Genomic DNA, 20138 nt, shown 5'->3' on the forward strand with positions numbered 1-20138 from the left:
CAGAGGCAAGGCATGTACAGTCAGTGTGTCATCCTTTTAAAGAGGCTATTTTTGCACTACTACTATCACTACTGCTCCACCATAAAAGATATATGCAAAGTCAAATATGTTTCAAATTCACTGCTCTACACCGCTCACATACAAGCTCAAACAGGCTGGCAGGTGTTCATTTTAAACATGGAAAGTAATCCTGGTGTGGTGTCGTGATTCCAGGCTCCAGAGCACCATCTGTTGGTTTTAGATTTCCAGTGGCGGGGTTGAAGGGGGAAAAAAACATGAAAATATGTCAGGGAAAAATCAAATGGGAATGTGTGAATGATGGATAGCAGGTGGAGTTCAGTCAGTATATTTTTGCAATTCATCAAACATGCAGCTGGTTTTAAATGCCAAAATATGAAGTGTTGTGCAATACTGTTATGAAATGGGGAATGCAATGTGTTGGTAGGCTACCCTGTCTTCATTCTTTCCGTAACAATTGGTTGTTTATCTTATTACGCAAGCACAAAATTGATATGGAATGTTAGTTAGATGTTGTTAAAAGTCCAAGAGGAGTTTTGAAGCAGCTGTAGCAGGTGAGTGTGGAAAAAGTGATGATGTTTGGTTTTCCATTGCTTTCATTCTCCACAGTTCGGCCCACTGTCTCTTGATTATGACTGGAGGGCAGGAAATGGCCCAACATTAAATTCCTGGCTGAAATTTGCATGTTGCACAGAGAGAATACTAACCATGAGGTTATTTCTGCACAGTACAGATAATCAGATCAAGAATGTCTGTTGTCATGTGCAGGTTCTTTGAAAATCCACATGAAAGTGAACCGCTATCCTTTTTCACATTTCAAGCTGATGATCCAGATGGTGAGATTCTCCTGGGATCTGCACCAAGAAGTTGAAATAGTGCAGAATAAATATCAGCCCCAAACACTTAAACAACCACGGAAACAGCTAAATGAAACACAAATGAAAAGCCACTTACTTACTCAATTTTTAACAAGTGCAAGGTTTTATTTCGAGCGCTTGAGGAGGTGTGCGCAAACAGTAACATATACAGTTTACTGCAGGGTATCACAGGGTGAAACATACAAGAAAAATAAGCATTAAATCACCATAATAATTAATTTAATAGTCAAACAAAGCATGTTTTTTTCAGTGATAATCTAGTGATAGAAATAATAATAAACTCACATATTTCCTCTATTCAGTTTTGTGCTTAAACATGTTGAATGTGTAATCAGGAAACAACAACAGATAAGGTAACAAAAATATGATATCGGTAACAATGACAACATGGGTGAAATGCATTCACTTCTTGAGGGAGTAATTTATCAGAATCACATTATGATGACACGTTATATCCACCCAAACACACCACACTGTGACTCAGACATCAGGAACTGTTATTCACACAGCACCGACGATCAACAAAAGCTTTAGATTGAATAAACTTTTAAACCGGCTTAAAAACATTTTACACATGCATGTGACTGACCTTAAACACCATAAGCACCTTAAATACACTCAAACCCTGTGCTCTAAAGTCAGACATTCAATATTTTTTCAGCAGGAAAACAGAAAAGTATACACCAAAACCTTGCACCATCCTGTAGTTGCCATTTGTGGATTTTTTTTTTTTTTGGATTAATTAAGATTAAATTAGTTGTCCTCATACACTTTCCCGTTTAACTCAATCCAAATATTTTTTGCACAATTACTCCTAATGTACTAACACTCATCAGTGCAGTGAAAATATACAGTGCTTTATGTGAGTTAGTTTACAGATTGCCAGTGTAACACAGTATGCAGAGAATCCATTCCTTCTGCGAAACTACATAAACACAACACTAACCCGCTCCATTAATGATGAATGGGCATAAATTATATTCAGCTGAATCGTCCAATATGAACGTAATTCCTGGGGAGACAGGGCTGACATAAGAAAGACAAATAACGGTGATTACATGAAGCCAAGAACCACTGAGTTCTCATGTTCATAATCTGCATTGAGGTATTGCAGCTTTAATAAGCTTTCTTCATTACAATGGCCTACAGAGACTAAGTGGGGAACAGAGGGTCGTGACTCTGTAAAGTTGCGACTTGTGCTGTTTGTATAGGCAAAAGATTTCTAACTTCCGTGTCCAATTTATACATAAACATAACATCGTTTTTTTTTTTATCAGAAGTTGACATTTACTGCATATGAACTATGAAAATGCCAGTATTTTAGAAGAGTTTTGCCTTCTTCTTCATGTCATTACGTTTCCACAGAGGAAGTCTGTCAAACTCTTGGATCTGCATGCCAAAGATCTCAAAGAATGAATCTGGGGACAGGTGGCGCTGTAAAGGAGAGAGGAGAGAATGAAACAACGACACCATCATGGAGAAGCTGCCTTGTAGTGTGGGTGGTTTCAAGCCTGCATGTGGGTGGTATTATTTATGCTATAATAAAACATACTACTTCCTTAAAAAAGAAATCTGTGTTGGATTGCAGGAATGCTTTTTCTCACCTCAAGTCTTGTTCTATCGACATCCTTCGGAAGCTTCACTCGTCCTCTGTTAGTAACTGAGAGCAATTCATATGGGTAGATCTTGACAGAACAAAGACAATCACATATATATCATCACAAAAGACAATCTTTTGTACGCTTGAGATATAAGAGTTAGAACATCATGTACCATGCAAATATGCATGTGTGTAAAACCACTGCACTGTTAGCATGGATATCTGAAGTCTATAATACCATAGCTACAGTCAGAAAACAGAGTCAAGGCCCTGCATATAAAAGCCTTTGTCAAAAGACCGTAGTTTGACATATTCTGCTGTTAAGGGAGGTGATGATGATGAAATCGTCCTTGAAACCTCAGCGCACTCAGCACTATCCTACGGCTATTAATCTAGCAAGCTTGTGTTTGAAATCTATCCAAAGCACTCCACTCGACTGTACTGAAGTATTATTTGTATTTATTATCATAGCTCTTACATGCAGACTTAAAATATTTATCGCCCAGCACGTATTTGCAGTGCAACCTCTGCCCTTGTTTGGCGGAGGATTTAAAAGAACATGAATATACAAATAATACTTGCTTTTGGTTCCAACAAATTAGGCATAGACACTCCTCTGTCCAGTCTGGCTAATGGATGTTGACCATCATGGAGGAGCTTCAGAATGAGACACATGCAATAGGAGAAATGTCATGGCAGGATTAATCACTTCAGAGCTAAGAGCCAAAAGGCCAGATTACGGTCAGTAAAGCATATTTAAAAGTGTGAGTGTGAAGCAAAAAAAAAGGTGCAGTTAAAGAGTCAGTTATGTAATAGGTGTGTCTCATAAATCAGGGAATATATATGTCTATATCAGAGCACAACTATGGACTGAAGCCGAGTTAACTGCACATGTCGTTAAGCACACAGACAGCGAGATGAGGTCAGTCGTTTGGAAATGCAGCAAACTAAACAGGAAGTGGAAGCATAAGCAGGGATTGAAGATCGCATAAACCTCCATCAGCACATACCTGGAAATCTGAAAGGCAAGAGAAGAGGAAAATGCAAAAGCAGCACACAATTAGTCTTTATTCAATTATTTAATATTTACAGTAAGTGATTGACACCAATGATAAACAACAGAGATGTTTGTATTCTTACCTCTGAATCTGTCACCGTTGTAGTGCGAGAAATCAGCTGATTTAGGCTGAATGAGAAGCAAATACATTACATAAAAGACTTGGATGTAGAGTGTAGTTAGCTGGCTACCATATCTTTGATGATGTATAAAGCTACAGAACAAGTGTTGTTGCTCCTACCGGATGGAGGCTGTTGCGTCCGTATCCAGGCAAAGAGGATGTTGGTGATGTGCAGGAGTTTGTATCTGTGTTATGAAAGTGAAACAGCAGTTAGATTACCTCACCAGGAGTCTCAACACTTAGCCCAAATGAGATCAGACTCCCAGAGTAAACGCAGACCAACCAGGTAAGCACATTGCCAGGTTCTTTTCTTAGCCGTTTGCTAAGTGTTCTGCGAAACTGACTTCTCAGGACTGATCTATTTTTAGATTTACCTTTTCCATAAAACACTTGTTGTTTCACATTTACAGCCAATTGTTGAAGTGACCTCATAGGTGACCTTCAAGACTGTTGACAGAATTGTTTGCCGTTGACTTACAGTAAATGCATTATACCGACTTACAGTATTAAACCCTGTTCTGGGATCCAAACAGTCTCTGGCTGCTCTACTGTTTGGTCAACACATTTGATTGAATTAGCAACAACTGAAGCGCAACATGGATGTTTGTTTTATCTCTTCAGATTTATCATATTTTTTGCTTTTTAAGCTTTACAGTAATGTATTCTTTAGTACAAGTATCATTTGTATGAAATTTTAAAATGTGACCGAAGGATGAAAAAGTCAAACTATACCTTGCTGTTTATAAATCGGAGGCCTCCTGTACATGTGGAAGCCTTGATCTGAAGATAGAGGAGAAAGCAGGGTCAGCAGATAATTCATTCATGAATGTTACACAAAGGAAACCAAAATACTACTCAAAATAGTTGTTTTTTTGTTTTAAACAAATATTCTTTAGGAAAAACATTATCTAATAACTTACTTTGGATTTTTTTTTAAAGATCCACACAGTGTAAATACAAAACAGAGAAGTAACTGATAAACTCTTACTAAATTCAATTACAATTCAGTCACAACAGAATCAGCCCTGTTGGTTGTAAATGTGAAGTCTTTGTTTTCCACCACAAAAAACATACCAGTGATTTCTATTCATAGCTTTTCATGTCACATTCACAGACATGACAAAACAGCCTTTGTAAAATGCTATAAATAGACATGGCTGTAGGGTGATGTCTGAAGTCTTAGCACAGGAACAGGCACAGGAGTATTTATTATTAATATGTAATCAATCAAACCAGAGAAAAGAAAGAGGATAAATATGCAAAATAGGGACAGAGGTAGAAAGGAAGAGACTTGGTTGCTGATATGTTTTTCTCTCTGAGGCGAAAGGTGTGCAGCTGTCTGCTTGAGTAAAGCTGAGACTTGATGCGACTGACACTCTCTGTGAACCTTGACCACTAGATGGCTCAGTGTTTCTGAGAAAATCATCTGGCACATCCTCCTCTGCATCTATCTGTTATAAATTCCAATGTTGCATAAAGGAATGAGATATAATGCAAAGATGGAAAGTGGAGGAGAAGGGTTTGGGGATCGGTGGTGGGGTGGAGGTCTTACCTTGGGTGTTAGGGAGAGAGTAGTGACTTAAAGGAGAAGTGCAGCGGGTGTCATTGGTGCCAGAGAATAAAGAAGGAGAAAGCATCACCCCTGCTTGTTATTCCAGTGAAAGAAGCAGGAGGAGTGTTGAGGAGAAGAGTTGAGGAGACGGAGGAGATAAAGGTGGTGTAACGGAGAAAAAAAAAGGTGAATAGAGGAGGACTCATGTCTCTACAGACTGAGATGGTTTGTGTCTGTGTGCTCCTCTCACCTGGCCTGTGGAAGTGCTGTGGTGATCTGGGCAGCGTTGGGGTGTAGCTGCGGCGATTGTACATAGTCTGAACTCCGAACGTTCCGTGGCTTGTGGATTTTGGTACGCGGTTTCTGATTTCAAAACCCTCCTTGAAAACAGACACAAAAATATCTTTGTACAATGCACCACAAACAAAAATTCATTAAAGTATTAAATGCATATGATGTTAAAGTAGGTCACTATATGTGACTTTAACTGAATCATTTTGATTAAAGACATTTACCTCTGTGGTTTCAGATTCATTTCCTGTTGACTGAACCAGAAAAATAGAAGAAGAAGAAGTCATTCATTCATGAACATACATGTAAGATTATAGATACTTTTTTTTTCAATTATAATTATTTTGTTTATGTGTGAAATATTCTGAATTATGTAATGTAACAACGAATCTGGAAAAATCAAGGTTGGAGTTATGAGGTTTCTACATGAGGACAGACATATGAAAGGTAAAAAACAAAAGGATTTGATTGTTGAGGGTAGTTTGGACTAACTATCCCATAATTTCTACTGGCCTGATCATAAATGCAAACTCACTCATACTCAGTTTGTAGCATCAACTAATCAATTGTTGTTTTAACCAATTTGTGCAGTGATTTGTGTTGTTTTGAACACTGCTATGTGTAGGAAATGACTTGGTTTGACACATTAGTCAAACCAAGACAAAGAAAACCCACCAACAGAATATCACACAATTAAACATGTCAGTGGATAAGATTTGGAGCATTGGATGAAGTTACCTCTGCTGGGTTTTGCCTGTCCTGTGTGTTGCCTTTGTTGTCCATAGCAGAGGAGTTGTCGTTCACAGACTTATAGGATATCATATCAGGATGCTCTATATCATATATAGCCTTGACTCTGGGAATTGCCGCTAAGTCTCGGTAATCAATGATCTCATTATCTACTTTTGCCTGGGACCAGGAGAGGGAGTAGAGGGAGAAGACACAGAATATGGGAGACAGAGGGATCAGCCAGCACAGGTCAGGTCAGGTCAAAGGACAAAGGTTGCTTATTACATCATTTCAGGGAGGAATGAAACTTTAATCCCACAACATGTTGATCTGACTTTGGCAAGTGATGTGAACAGATTGCATCGTTGTGTAAAATAATAGTCTAATAATGTAATGTAGTTATTTCTCAGGCTGTCAAATATAATAAAATAGTTATAGGCTCATATTTTGAGGTGACTTGTTGGGGGTAAAGTTTACTCCGTACAATAAAAACCAGCAGGGTGTGGATCATAGGAGACTGGGTAAAGGAAACAAAAGGATACTGAGGTGTTTTTCTTCTATTTAAAGTCAATCTGAATTGCCAGCGCATTCAAATTGATTGAGCAAATAAATCTAAACTCCTGTTCAATATGTGGTTGACTTACACAGTATGTTTTTACGAAGTAACTAATAAAAGTGAAACAGCCTGAGGCTTTTCAGCATTCAACCACAATTGAAATCACATTTTCTCTTACAAGCAAGATGAAAATAGTTCCGATCAGTCAAGGTAAAGTAGAAAAATATGTTCACAGAGAAATAAAATGGCTTTTAAGTTCTTCAAATGTTTAGGTTTTTTTTCTTTTTCTTATACCACATTGGCTTTTTGCCTAGATGTGTTCAATTACAGTCAAAAAGAATTATCTTGCAAGAGAGACACTCTGTCCATGCGACTGTCCTGTGTAAATAAAGGGATAAATGAAATGTAAATCAGCCCACGGTGAACTGTCCACCATGGAAGATGCTGAGCAGATGTTGTCATTGGAACTTACACAAATGGTTCGTCCAGGACTTCCTGGAGTGCACGAGCCCGGCCTGGAACTGGAGCTTTCAGATGAGGATCTGGTGGGCTACGGATACGAAAAATAAAAACAAACAACTGTGTTAGTTTGATTCGTGGGATATTTTGATAGAGAAGCTGCACTTTCTGCTAGATGTTGCTATGCAGTCATCTTGTGGCATCTTCTCTCAACATGCACACACACAACTCGGTGCTTGCAAAATATCTGGTCCAGTTTTTCTTTCACACATGTGCAGGCCTCGCACAGTACAGCATATGCACTGTTTTCTATTGTAATGAATGAAACAGCACATTAAGTATTAAAGGGATAGTTCAACATCTTGGCAAATTGGCCCATTGCCATAATCCCTATAGTCATAGCAGTAGGTTTGTTTCCTTTAATTGTCAGTGCAAGCTGTTTTTAGAACGGCGGAGCAGAGCCACGAGCTGCTCAGAGCTACGCTACGGAGGCTAATGGGATTTCTTGGTTTTCCTCATCAAACTCATGAAATATGCAATTCAACAACTCCAAAACGCTCTCGTGGACAAGTTGTGACCTGCACATTCATCACGCTATGAGATAATAACAGAACGTTATGAGACAGAGTTGTTTTCAAGGCAAATGCAGAGACTGCTTGCGATAAAACTGCCCCCGACGGAAACGTGCATCAGCTGTTTTGCATGAATTTACCTGGAAAACAACTCTGTCTGGTAACGTTCTGTTATTATCTCATAGCGTGGTGAATGTGCAGGTCACAACTTGTCCACGAGAGTGTTTTGGAGTGTTTTGGACTTAACCTCCGTAGCGTAGCTCTGAGCAGCTCGCAGCTCTGCTCCGCCATTCTAAAAATAGCTTGCACCGACAATTAAAGGTAACAAACCTACTCCTAAAACTATAAGGATTATGGCAATGGGCCTATTTGCCAAAATGTTGAACTATCCCTTTAAGATTGCAAGGCCAGCACTGAACACAGCGTGCGAGCATGCAGCACTGTCAATGATGAAGCTTTATGATCCCACTTCTATTTAGCATGTTAATTATTGCACATAATAGCGTATCTGTGCTATGCCAGTGGAAAGCTCCTCTAGCTAATCATTATAGGTGCGAAAAAGCAAAGTGTCCACGTTGCATGTGGAACAAGCTGTGTGTGGTTAATCTCAAACCCTGAGATTACAGCCTCTGGTAAAAAAAAAAAAAAAACCATCAGTGCAAACAGCAGAGCAGCTTCACAATATTAACCTTCAGTTTATGTGCGGGGAAAAAGAACTCAAGAGGTGTTTTTGGTCTGCCGACCTGGGAGAGAGGAGCATGTGTAAACACGGGACATTGCAAAGACTTACACGGATGTCACACCCCTGATTGTCATCATCAACAGCTGTCACAACATCTGGTTATAAACAGCTTATTTTCATGGAGATTGTCACACTGCGTCCAACATGTGAATAAAGTTTGCTCACCCTGTAACCATCCTCCGTTCTGCTGCTGTCCCTGCAGTCTGGGTGCCACACTGTTGATCCTGTGAAAATATAGAAATGAGCTACAGTACTGCAACCATTGTGGCAAAAATGCACAAACATTTTGTTGTTCTTAGCTTTGAATTTGTGTATTTATAGAAGATCAAATCCATCGTATCACTGTGTGTGCACTGTATATTCACAGATTGGCTATAAACTGACCTTGCAGATACATTTCTTCTCCCTCTGTGAACATTTTGTCACATCGGCTGCATCTTGCACAACTTGGGTGATAATGTTTGTCCCCTGCCTGGAAAAGATAATGAGAGAGACACACACACAAAATTGCACAAATTGTGGGCGGCAGGGAGGGTTTTTTTTTTTTTTTCCCAGTGACAAAAAGTTGTTTGTGCAGGATTTCAAAGTACGGAGCATGACTCTTCCCCAAAGTGTCAGCCTGTCTTACCTCGAGAACCTTCCCTGTTATAAACTTCTGACATGCTTCACACTGTATCCCAAACTGAATCTGGTAGTCTCTCTCACAGTATGGAACACCATCTCTGAAAGAGAAAGCATTAAATGTTAAAAATAGTTTTAATTAAATAATTAGTTTTTTTCTATAGCTGAAGCCTTACAAAAATATATCCCTGACATTGTGCATATATAAGAGAAAAAAAACAGGTAGAGGGAGGACCATGTATAAGAAAAGGTCAGAATGAAGGGCTTTGTATTTACTTGCTGATGTATTCTCCAATCAGCACTTTCCTGCAGGCTCTGCACTTGAAGCAGCCGAGGTGCCACTGACTACCGAGGGCTAACAGAGCCTGGCCGTTCTTGATGTCTCTACCACAGCCACTGCAGCCTGAAAACACACACACACACACATTAATTGAGTGTTAACACTGCATGCTTTTGTAGTTGTTTTTTTTAAATGAATATTACACCAAATGCATTTGGCTCAGTTGTTATTATGGGGATGGATGATGTATTATTAGGTAATTTCCTCATTCATTTCTGGTTTATACTCTAGAGATTTAAAAGTTAAAGTCGGTCTGATGTCAGAGCTCTGTGCACTCACTCTTTGAGATTTTTTTTTCTGCACAGAGAGATTCCCTTAATCCGGGGGCTTTGTGAGTCTGGATCCTCTATTGATCCCTGCTGCTGCTGTATCTATAGCTGGTAGGTGGATGAGGTCAAGTCGACATGGAGAGAAAGGTTCTACAATATCTCTTGGTCCGTACTGAGTCACTGTGCTGGCAGGATCCCAGGAGAATGACCAGATTTGTGAGGTAATATCTGCTCGGTGCTGTGGCAAACATATGTCATTCTAACAGCAGGAGGTCACAGAGGCATTAGTTTAGTCTACATTCATTCTCAACAGTGTGCAGACTTTCAGGGCTGCACCAGTAATCTCCTGAGTGAAAGCTGAACGGGACGGCTCTAAGGTCCTGCACAGTCATGATTTTCACATTTCACGTTTTTTGCACTAATGACTTGCAAATCTCTCATGGATGACCTTTAACAGCCTCCTGCCTAGTTAAAAAAAAAAACACTAGAGCTTAGCCTCAAAACATAAGGAGAAAGGTAATATATGACTTGAATGGCCCTATATCCAAGTGTTGCTGTATGTCACACGTGTCATATGTCACTTGGGTTGTATTATTATCACATATACACATCCTAGAGATAATTTTGATATAGCCATCATGACATTTGAAGTAGGCTACATGTCCACAAAATGTTTTTTTTTTATAGTCAATTATATGTTGTAGTCATATACAAGTAGCTATGTAAATATAATATTTAATCTATAACCATATTCATTGTGACTATGAAACTGTTCCAATTACTGATGTGTTTTATGTTTTATTATCATGTATATGACAAACAGATTTCTTTTACTTTATATACATGTATTATACATATATAGAAAATTCAGTGTATGAACATATGTTACACTTGACTGTGGGAGTACACACACTGGAATATAATCCTGTGTTATTTGCAAAAAATGTGTTTTATGCTCTGATGAAGAGGGTTAACATGTAGCACAGACCTTGAATGACCTTTTGTGACAGGGTAAAGTAAATAAACAGGCAGCTGGTGCAGGAGCCAGAGCTGGACAGTGTCCACATGTGTTCATGTGACTCCGGGGGATAAATGTCTCTAATCTAAGTTTCTATTTTCTATTCTATTAATGATATAAAGACAGAATGAACTCACTGCTGGAGTTGCTGATGTCATTAGGAGTAGGAGACACAGGGCGAATACAGCGCTGACACAGGCAGTCTTTGCCATTGAAGGTGACACAATCCCCAGCAGGAAAGGGCTGCCTGAGAAGCAGAGAAACCAACACTGGTAGATACCCACACTGTTACTTTCTGTCTCCAAAATGTGTTAGTTTGCATAACTATAACTCATAAATGGTTTCTGCAGTTACTTGCAAATGGTGCACGCAAAGCATGCTGGGTGATACGTCTTCCCGAGGACTGTGACCACTTCTCCCTCCACAAATTCCCCGCAGTTGTTGCAGAGCGTGCCGTGAAGCCTCTGGAAGTCCACCGGACACAGGTACTCGCCGCTCCTCATGAAGAAGCCGCTCTGACCCAAGTCACAGCCACACACTGCAAACACACACATACACATGTTCATATGGGGCCTGTGAGAAACTGGTAACACTTTACTTGATGCCTATCTCTATAACGCATTGTAACCATACTTATAATGAGTTATAATGCAGTTATAGCATAGTAATAATGTGTTATAATGCAGTTATAGCATAGTAATAATGTGTTATAATTGGCTTATAGATGTGTATAACTATCATTATAAACTCCTATAAATTACCATAAGGCTTTATAACAATAAGCATAACATATCAGAACATTTTATAATGGCTTATAGGTCAAGTATTATATCATTCAAGTATTATAGTTATAATTTGTTGTAAAGCCTTATGGTAATTTATGAGTGTTTATAATGATGGTTATACATGTCTATAAGCCAATTATAACTATATTTATAATGTATTATTGATGTGGGCATTGTCAGAGAGTTACTAACAATTATAACGTAGCCTATTATAATACCTGACCTTATAAGTCATGATAAAATGCTTTATAGTGTGTTATGATTATTGTTATAAAGCATTATGATCATTTATGAGTGTTTATAACTATAGTTATACACTGCTATAACTGCATTATAACGTGTAAGTATGGTTACAATGCATTATAGAGAAGTGTCAAGTGAAGTGTTACCGAAAAGTTCAATCAAATAAGCAAATTGATACTAGAATATATGAATTTGCATCTACCATCTATTAATGCATTGTGAGTATTAGTTACCTCGGCTTTATTTTGAAATCCACAAACTGTTTGACATTATACGAGCTGGAGAAGGTGTTTGTGTATTGTAATATGTTATATACCTGATTTATAACAATAGATTATTTTTTACTGAGGGTCAGGAAGTGTGAATTTACAGTTTGCATCATCGCCTGTTCACACACGGATAACAACAGCTACGTAATCCATCAAATGGATGAGTTAAGTGCTATTTAGGCTGTCTGACCTTGTGATTGTGCCAGGTTTGTTGAAGACTTGTTGTGTTGTCTGTCTGTATGTTTGTATGTGTGTGCGTGTGTCTCCCTCAGCTTGTTTGGAGTCATTCGATATGACCAAAATCTTTTCCGACACTGTGCCCCCGGAACCTGCCACAGCAGAACGCACGGAGATGCCAAGGACAGATTTATTCTGCTCTATTCCTGTCCTCCTGTGTGTCACTCACAATGGACGTGTGTTTTATTTTAAAAACTCTATTTCTAGGTCTAAATAAAAGCAGCGCCACCATGCTTCGAGTAGAGACTGATTTTAGTTTGACTTACGCTAATAAACCCATGAGTCTGTGCATCCTCAGGTCTTCCCAGTGTTAAAATACTGAATGTCTCTCTGCTCTGAAAGTCTCTTTGTCTTCTCTGCTCTGTAAACACCACCACAATGCCATGAAAGGACGACAACACGAGAAGCTTGTCAGTGTCGATTAGTGGAGACAATAGCCTATTGGGGAAATATGTTTTCCATGAGGCATCCAGGAGATTCTCACAACAGCCCATTGTAGGTGGAGAACGTTTTGTAATGAACTGAATCATGATGGCAAAAACGCACACTGACTGACAAATGAAAAGGAAAATCAGCTCAACTTAAAACTAACAGGCTGAAAATAAGCTGTTTTGATGGAATCTAGAGGTCAAATGTTGCAGCTAAAGTCAGAATTAATCCATCTCGAGGCTTCAGATGTTATTCATCTTACAGGCAGGGCCGTTGTATAGGGGAGAAAGGTGATGATAATTCCAGGGGCCCAGTGCCCAGTAGGGCCCAAAAAAACCCCAGTAGTCTAATGACTGGATTATTCTGCATAAGACCCTGACTAATACTCAAGCTGCTTTAGCATCAAAACAAAGTTAATAAAACATGATAATACATATGTAGTCTACACTGCAAAAACTCAAATAATTACCAAGAATATTTGTCTTATTTCTAGTCAAAATGTAATTTCTAGTCAAAACTAATCTCATTATACTTACAATAATATTAAAAAGTAGCTTGTTTCTAGACAGTTTTTACTTCTTTCAAGCATATTTTCACTTGAAATAAGTAGAAAAATCTGATAGTGGAGCAAGTTTTTCTTTCTTATTACAAGCACAAAACACTTGCTTTCACTGGCAGATTATTCTACTTATTTCAAGTGAATATTTGTTTGAAACAAGTGAAAATTATCTAAAAACAAGTACATTTTTAGGTGATGAGTCTTATTTTAAGTGGAAAGAAATTCTTATATATTCTTGGAAAGATTTTGAGTTTTTGCAGTGTAAGAAAAAAAAGTGGAAAAGTCAGGGGGCAGGGGCCCACTTTAGTATTCTTCCAGGGGGCCCAGAATTCTTAGCAACGGCCCTGCTTACAGAGCAGCACTTTTCTTGCAGGATTTTGCTCACATGTTGCTCTCTAGTTTCCTAATTGTTCAAATGTAGCCATGAGAGTCCAACCCTATACTCACCTCTGCAGGTAAAACACTTAATGTGGAAGTGATTGCTCTGAACTCGCAGCACCTCTCCTTTGCATTGCTCCCCACACCTGAAGCACTGGATCACCCGCTTCCCCGTGGAAGGACACGGGTGGTGGCCATCCGGAGGGGGCAGCACTGCAGCAGGAGAAGGAATACATTCATCAGATGTGTCTTCTTGACCAATAAAAACTACAAATGTCAACCCCATGGTGGTGCTGCAGTGAAAGTCAGAGCATCACCAGCATTTTGGGGGTTGATGTTTTAATCTGGATCTCTGTCCACAGTAGGTTTGTCCTTTTTCTGTCTGAGCAGTTCATTACAATACACTAATCTCTGAGAATTGTCCATTACATAACCAGCCACAATGTACAGACATGCTTTGTTTTTGGCCAAATAAAACAAATACATAAAAACACAAGACCACAGTTTAATCCCAGTGATCACTGCTGCTTCACAAAAACTGCACAAATGAGCCGTTATTTCTCCGCAGAGAGGTAAAAACACTTTCAGCGTGGGTGTTTGGTCCTGTGTGTGCCAAGCCATGTGTCGTAGCCTATCATGTGGCTCTGGAGACAAAAGCTCAGCCTCATTCCTTCTCCTTTCTGTCTCTTTCATGTCTATGTGGCAGCAGAAGCGGTGGATGCCTCTCCAATCTAATCACAGGCCACTCCAAAGGTCCTGAATGTGATTAGCAGAGGAGAGAGAGGAAGGAATGTGGCACGCTGAGAGTGTGTGGACGCCCAGCGTACAGATGGATGGACACTAACTTCAATTCACACATGTGGTAGGCCTATATAACACATTCAAATATAGGCTATAAGATATCAAACCTAAACAGAACTCACTCTCTTAACTCTTGAAAGTGGACATGTTTTCTGGACTGGGCTTGTTACCTAACACAACCTCGTGAACACTAAGAAAATTGAGTCAAGCGCCACTGGTATGTGGCTCCAAGTCTGCCCCACTACAGGAGAGATTTGTTGCTATGGCAACACACATGTAGTAGCAAACAAGATTAGGAGACCATACATGCCTCCCAAAGGTTAACGTAAACTTGACTGTAAAGCCAGCACGTACATGTATGCAGTGTTGTGGCAGCTATAACCGAATAAGCACAAAGTGCCATGTAGCTGCAGTGTAGTAGAGTGTGTTAGAGATGAGAGAGTAAAGTAATCCACAACCTAACAGCTACAGCTGCTGAGATTTTGCAAAGGATTGTGGGTAAATCTCCAAAAGCAGAGCAATGACAAAAATCTTTGGTGATATTGACAGAAATACTTATTGTTTGCCTCAAGACAGCAGACTTTAGAGAACAGTGTGTTGTTCAAATTCTGATATCATATCCACCAGTAGAAGAACAGCTCTGCTACAAGCTACGAGGTCAAATTCACACACAAGATCAACTTTATGCACTCACATAATGTAAAATCTTGTGAAAGTTAAAGTTATCTGTGCCGAACCTAAACAAAAACCTTCTGGGAACGCAACACGTCCTTCTAGTCAAGGGCTCCAATATTTACTGACCTTTGTCCTGAAACAGGACAGGATATTTGTTAACGACAGAGCTGTGATGCCAACACAAATTCTTGTGATCCTTTCATCATGGTGGACCTGTACTGAGTTACTGCAATGCTTCACAAGTGTTAACATATTTGACTGATGGAGAAGGACAGGCTGGGGTTTGTCAGTGCTGTTATCCTCTTCTATAAAAATGAAAAACCTTTGTGTGATTTTAGAACCAAGTCGCCGTGGGGAAAGTCCAAAATGTCTTCCAGTCTTTCTTGATCTGTCCCAGAATGTGAAGCTGATATGGTGTCAAGTATTAGCAAATGGTAGATTTAGAAAGACGGCAAATGGAGAGAAACCTGAGACGGACAACTAATCACACAACCACTATCTCCAGCTATGAAAATCTGTGTGTGTGTGTGTGAGGGAGGGAGGGAGTATCAACATTAAGTTTCCAGATTTTTAAAGGGACAACGAGGAGTTTCTATTCGGTTATAAAAAAGTCTCACGTTAATGTGGATGAATCTCCGCTACTCACACTTGTTAATGGCTCCATTTTCGCTAAATATATCGATCTGTCTCTATCGTTATTTTGTTATTATTAGTGGTGGCGGAAATGCTGGTCGAGCCGACCAGCGTTTCCTTCATGGCGAGTTATGAGAATAACGCCGCAGAATCGCCGTTTATGGTCGGAACTACGATGGTATGTGAACCTCTTTGAACCTCTGACTTTAATTTTTGATGAATGAAAACATGAGTCCGTCTTGCGCCGGGTCAAAGAAATGTACGGTGCGCGCGGAGGCTCATAAATGTAGTGTGAAAACGCTTCGCTTTTCCAAAACTCCTCGTTGTCCCTTTAAGCATTGATGCTATGTTTAGGTAAGTACACAGTAATGTTATGTGAACTATGCATTGCACCATACTATTATTATGGTATTATATTTTTAACCATCCAGTGTGTTCATACAACGGAACTATTTTTGTCCCAGCGACTCTAGTGTGTGTGTTACGTGGGCTATTTGCTCACTCACTCGTTATAGCAATAATAATTATACACTAATAATAATCACAGTGTGAGATTATAATGCACCTGTGTGTGAGTAACACCCAGCAGAGCCAGATTCAAGGCGGAACATCCCTAACAATCCTCCCACACAGACTTACACTCCTTGCCTGGAAAGATCTTGATTTTATTCGAGCTGTTTTGGAAAACCATGTGCTTTGAGTCAGAATGACAGACACTATCACTGCAGAACAAAAGTCAGTGACTCCCTTTTGGCTCCTATCTGAACAGCCCTCAGTCTAGTGGAATGACTGACAGCATTTTATCCACAATGTTATGTCACATTACAAGATCAGTTTGTTCCCTGCGACTGCAAAATTGAATAATCAAGGCAAACTACTTAATTCAGAGGTATTGCTAAGATCACATGCTCTATGATAAGCTGTAACAGCTGCGTTTGCACTTTTCCCCTCTTGGCAGCCACAACCTGCTTTGTTTTTTTAGTTAAAAAAAAAAATCTTTTATGATTTTTTGAACTCTCTGTAGTTTCTATAGTTGGGAATAATTGGTTTTAGAGTCTCAACAAGTTAGAATGATAAAAAGTGGAGCATAAAATAAAGTTGTTGTCCTCAGAATTCATAGACAAGAGCCTCAGTCAAATGTCAGCTGTACAGTATCAAATGATAACAGTTTAAACAGGATCTATAATAGCATTGCACATTATAACACAACGTATAATATACGACTATTATAGCTCAGTTTGATTAATTAAAGACAAAGTCATAAGCCATATCACACTTGTCTCATTTAAATGGTGGCATCACATGGGGAGAAAAACACAAGCAGCACCAACAACATACAAACTGAAACAATGAAGCGATGAAGTTAGAAAAAGAATGTGTCATATTTTTAAGAATTACTTTGTCATTAAGATGTAACCATGCATCAAGTGGCAAGACTTTTTGACTCGATGAAAACCTGTTCACTTCATAAAAAAGTGGCTCAACAATCAGTACAAAGACCATCATAAAGCAACGTTCACAAACAGACACGCTGGAAAATAAAACATCTACCTTTCTCTTTCATGACAGTTGGTTTCTGCACTTTGTTTCTCAGGGCAGCGGATCAGAGTGAGGAGAGGAGCTAACTGGAGTGCCGGTCCAGAGGGAAAGGGGGAGGTCCAAAACACAAGAGGACAGGACTGATTGTGTGTGAGAGTGTGTGTGAGAGAGAGGAGAGAGAGAGAGAGAGAGAGAGAGAGAGAGTGTGTGCGCTCTCAAAGAGGACAGGAATGGCACTGTGACATGCTCTCATTTATACACTGCAAAAAATCAAATATCTTACCAAGAATATTTATCTTATTTTTTGTCAAAATGTCATTTCTAGTCAAAACAAATCTCATTATACTTAAAATAAGACTCATCACATTAAAAATCAGCTTGTTTTTAGACACTTTTTCCTTCTTTCAAGCATATTTTCACTTAAAATAATCTAATAGTGGAGCAAATTTTTCTTCCTTATTACAAGTGAAAATGTCTTTGAAGTGAAAATGTCTTTGAAACAAGTGAAAATGATCTAAAACAAGTTCATTTTTAGGTGATGAGTCTTATATTAAGTGGAAAGGGATTGTTTTGACTAGAAATTAGACATTTTGACAAGAAATAAGTTGCAGTGTAGATATATGCAATTTGGACTTTATCACAAATATTGCTATTTGTTTGAAAAAAAATTTGACTTTTGAGAGAAATCTAACCAAAAAGCTCAAAAAGAGTAGTTTTATTTTTCTTCATCTTCTTGTAGTGATCACACTTAGACAATAATACTAATAATATATAATATACTAATAATATTTATAGCGACACTTAACGTGTGGATAAGTGACATATTTAGTCACAGTATCTGTGAAATGAACACAAAGTTTTCTTGTTTGTGTAAAGGTGCAGGGGTAAGATGGATCAGGAGGATTGAATACGTCCTGGTGGGTTTGTTAGATAGATAGATAGATAGATAGATAGATAGATAGATAGATAGATAGATAGATAGATAGATAGATAGATAGATAGATAGATAGATAGATAGATAGATAGATTTCTTTATAGTCTGCCCCAAAGTGTAGCAGAAATTTGTCTTTGACAGGGCTCATCACTTTACATACACTCATAATTAGATTGTGATCAATCTAATCAATATGCAACAAGTTATCTGTTAAAAATCACCACAAAAGATATCACAAAAAACACCTCTAATCTAAAAAAAAAAAACCATCCCTTAAAGTAGGAAACTGTTGTTACCTGACATCTCTGCAGGTATACTGGCCAGCTTCTCACACAGGATGTAGTCGTTGGGGTTGAGAAAAGGCAGCTGTTCCATCATGGACTGTTTAGGAATGAGGTAGAGCACTTCTGCGAGTTCCCCATCTTCAATTATCGACATTCTCCTGACAGAGTTCTTTCTCTTAACCCGGTCCAAAACAACCATTTCATTGCTGTGACTGGAGCCGCAGATCTTGCCCAGGCTGTTGAGGTTGAGGAGGTTCGACATGCTCACGTTGTCCAGACCGGCAGCCAAACACTGGAGGCTGCAGATTGACTCCAAGTGAGAAACCATACAACAAAAAAAACCTCAAGATGTCCAAGCCTCCTGTTGAATGTCAGGTATTAAGTTGCTCTCTAAGACTTTGTGACTGACTCAGCGTGTGTGTGTGTGTATGTGTGTGCGTGGAGCATGTGTGTGTGTGTGTGTATGTGCGTTTGTGTTGTGCATCAGGCAGTCCAAGACTAACTCCTACCACACGCCCCTTAAGAAGATTAAGTGAGGTATATTTTTAGGGTTTATCTTCACTGTAAAAAGAGGATCTGAGCTCTAGGAAGTCTCTATCTCCATTCCTGTGACTTTGACGTATGTATGCCATTAGATGAGATGGTCTTCCTCCAGTGGGGAACACTTCAATGGCTATTACTGTACCTCTGTATTGTATCACTGATTTCTGCATGCATTACAAAATGTTCTTATCTGAAGCCTCAGGTCAGGCATTTCCAGTCTGATCTTTGGTTGGATTATGGCCGAGCACAAGCGCCAGATGGACATAAAATAATGAAATCTTCAAAAACCTTTGATAAGCATTTTAGTAATCTACCATGTTACTTAGCATTGAAGGCAGTCTCTTGGATGCTCAGCTTTAGCTCCAGCGAACTCTCCACTTTTAACCTGGCAGGCAGTCAAGGACAGGAGGTTGGCACTCTGGGCCTGGATCATTAGAGACTGGTTGTACTGAAGCATTTGAGGGCCGCAGTATTATTCAAGACTGGACCGCTATGTTCAATTTATGTGGAAAATGGAATGAATAGATCAAAAGCACAAGCTTAAAATTCGACTAGGAAACATTTTCAATCACAAACTAAGCTGAAGACCTCCTTTCAGCCTTCTCACACAGTAAAATATACAGTAGGCTACATCAGTTTACATAGTTTCTATCTTCAGGAAGAGATAAAAGTTAGGCTAAGATAAGATAAAAAGCCTGTATGTGCTTCTGCAAAGTGGTTGATGTATTTTAACACCATAAATGAGATAAACAGTGCTAGTAAAATGACCAAAATAGCAATAAACACTGGCACAAATGGTGCAGAAGCAAGGGCTGTGATGTTTATATGTTTGGACTGATTTTAAATCAACAGTGTGAAACTTAAATACCCAATGGAAAAAGCTTGAAGTTATGAGTGGAACATTTCCATATCTAACCCATGTCCTGCTGCCATATTTATCTGTAGGTATTTTAATGAAAGCTACAGTACACTCTTGTAGTTGTGGACAGGATGATGGATGTACTAT

General features: G+C 39.0%; 1 protein-coding gene and 1 long non-coding RNA gene across 5 annotated transcripts; one reads left to right on the plus strand and one right to left on the minus strand.

Moving 5' to 3' along the window:
- Positions 1–984: 984 nt before the first annotated feature.
- Positions 985–19281, minus strand: LOC311002909 (actin-binding LIM protein 1-like). 4 transcript variants are annotated; one of them, XM_083994500.1, is made up of 19 exons: positions 18602–19281; positions 13793–13936; positions 11178–11361; positions 10961–11070; positions 9473–9599; positions 9204–9297; positions 8960–9047; positions 8741–8799; positions 7275–7352; positions 6256–6426; positions 5742–5771; positions 5477–5606; positions 5227–5316; positions 4407–4454; positions 3795–3859; positions 3637–3682; positions 3079–3161; positions 2501–2581; positions 985–2330 (listed from the first exon to the last, which is right to left on the minus strand). In XM_083994500.1, exons 1-19 carry the CDS (start codon positions 18915–18917, stop codon positions 2217–2219), a joined length of 2058 nt encoding a protein of 685 aa, XP_083850626.1. In that variant the 5' UTR covers positions 18918–19281; the 3' UTR covers positions 985–2216. The 4 variants fall into 4 exon arrangements, with proteins under 4 accessions (XP_083850626.1, XP_083850624.1, XP_083850623.1 ...); XM_083994498.1 differs by lacking the exons at positions 985–2330; positions 2501–2581; positions 18602–19281 and adding an exon at positions 17384–17817 and having other exon boundaries at positions 3096–3153; XM_083994497.1 differs by lacking the exons at positions 985–2330; positions 2501–2581; positions 3079–3161; positions 18602–19281 and adding exons at positions 3176–3514; positions 17384–17817.
- On the plus strand, positions 9830–13213 carry LOC311002910. The gene is made up of 4 exons (XR_014596254.1): positions 9830–10026; positions 10946–11095; positions 11174–11308; positions 12393–13213. It is a non-coding gene; the product is annotated as an uncharacterized lncRNA (long non-coding RNA).
- Positions 19282–20138: the final 857 nt, after the last annotated feature.

The sequence above is a fragment of the Trachurus trachurus genome (assembly GCF_905171665.1).
Source record: "Trachurus trachurus genome assembly, chromosome: 19".
NCBI lineage: Eukaryota > Metazoa > Chordata > Actinopteri > Carangiformes > Carangidae > Trachurus > Trachurus trachurus.

What these genes read in the sequence shown, in the direction of transcription:
- LOC311002909 (XM_083994500.1), bottom strand. Translation starts at nt 18,917, where the DNA reads ATGGTTTCTCACTTGGAGTCAATCTGCAGCCTCCAGTGTTTGGCTGCC. An exon ending in GAACGGAGGATGGTTACAGG is followed by an intron (nt 7,353 to 8,740) that starts GTGAGCAAACTT and finishes TCGTATCCGTAG; the next exon opens with CCCACCAGATCCTCATCTGA. An exon ending in ACAGGCAAAACCCAGCAGAG is followed by an intron (nt 5,772 to 6,255) that starts GTAACTTCATCC and finishes TTTCTGGTTCAG; the next exon opens with TCAACAGGAAATGAATCTGA.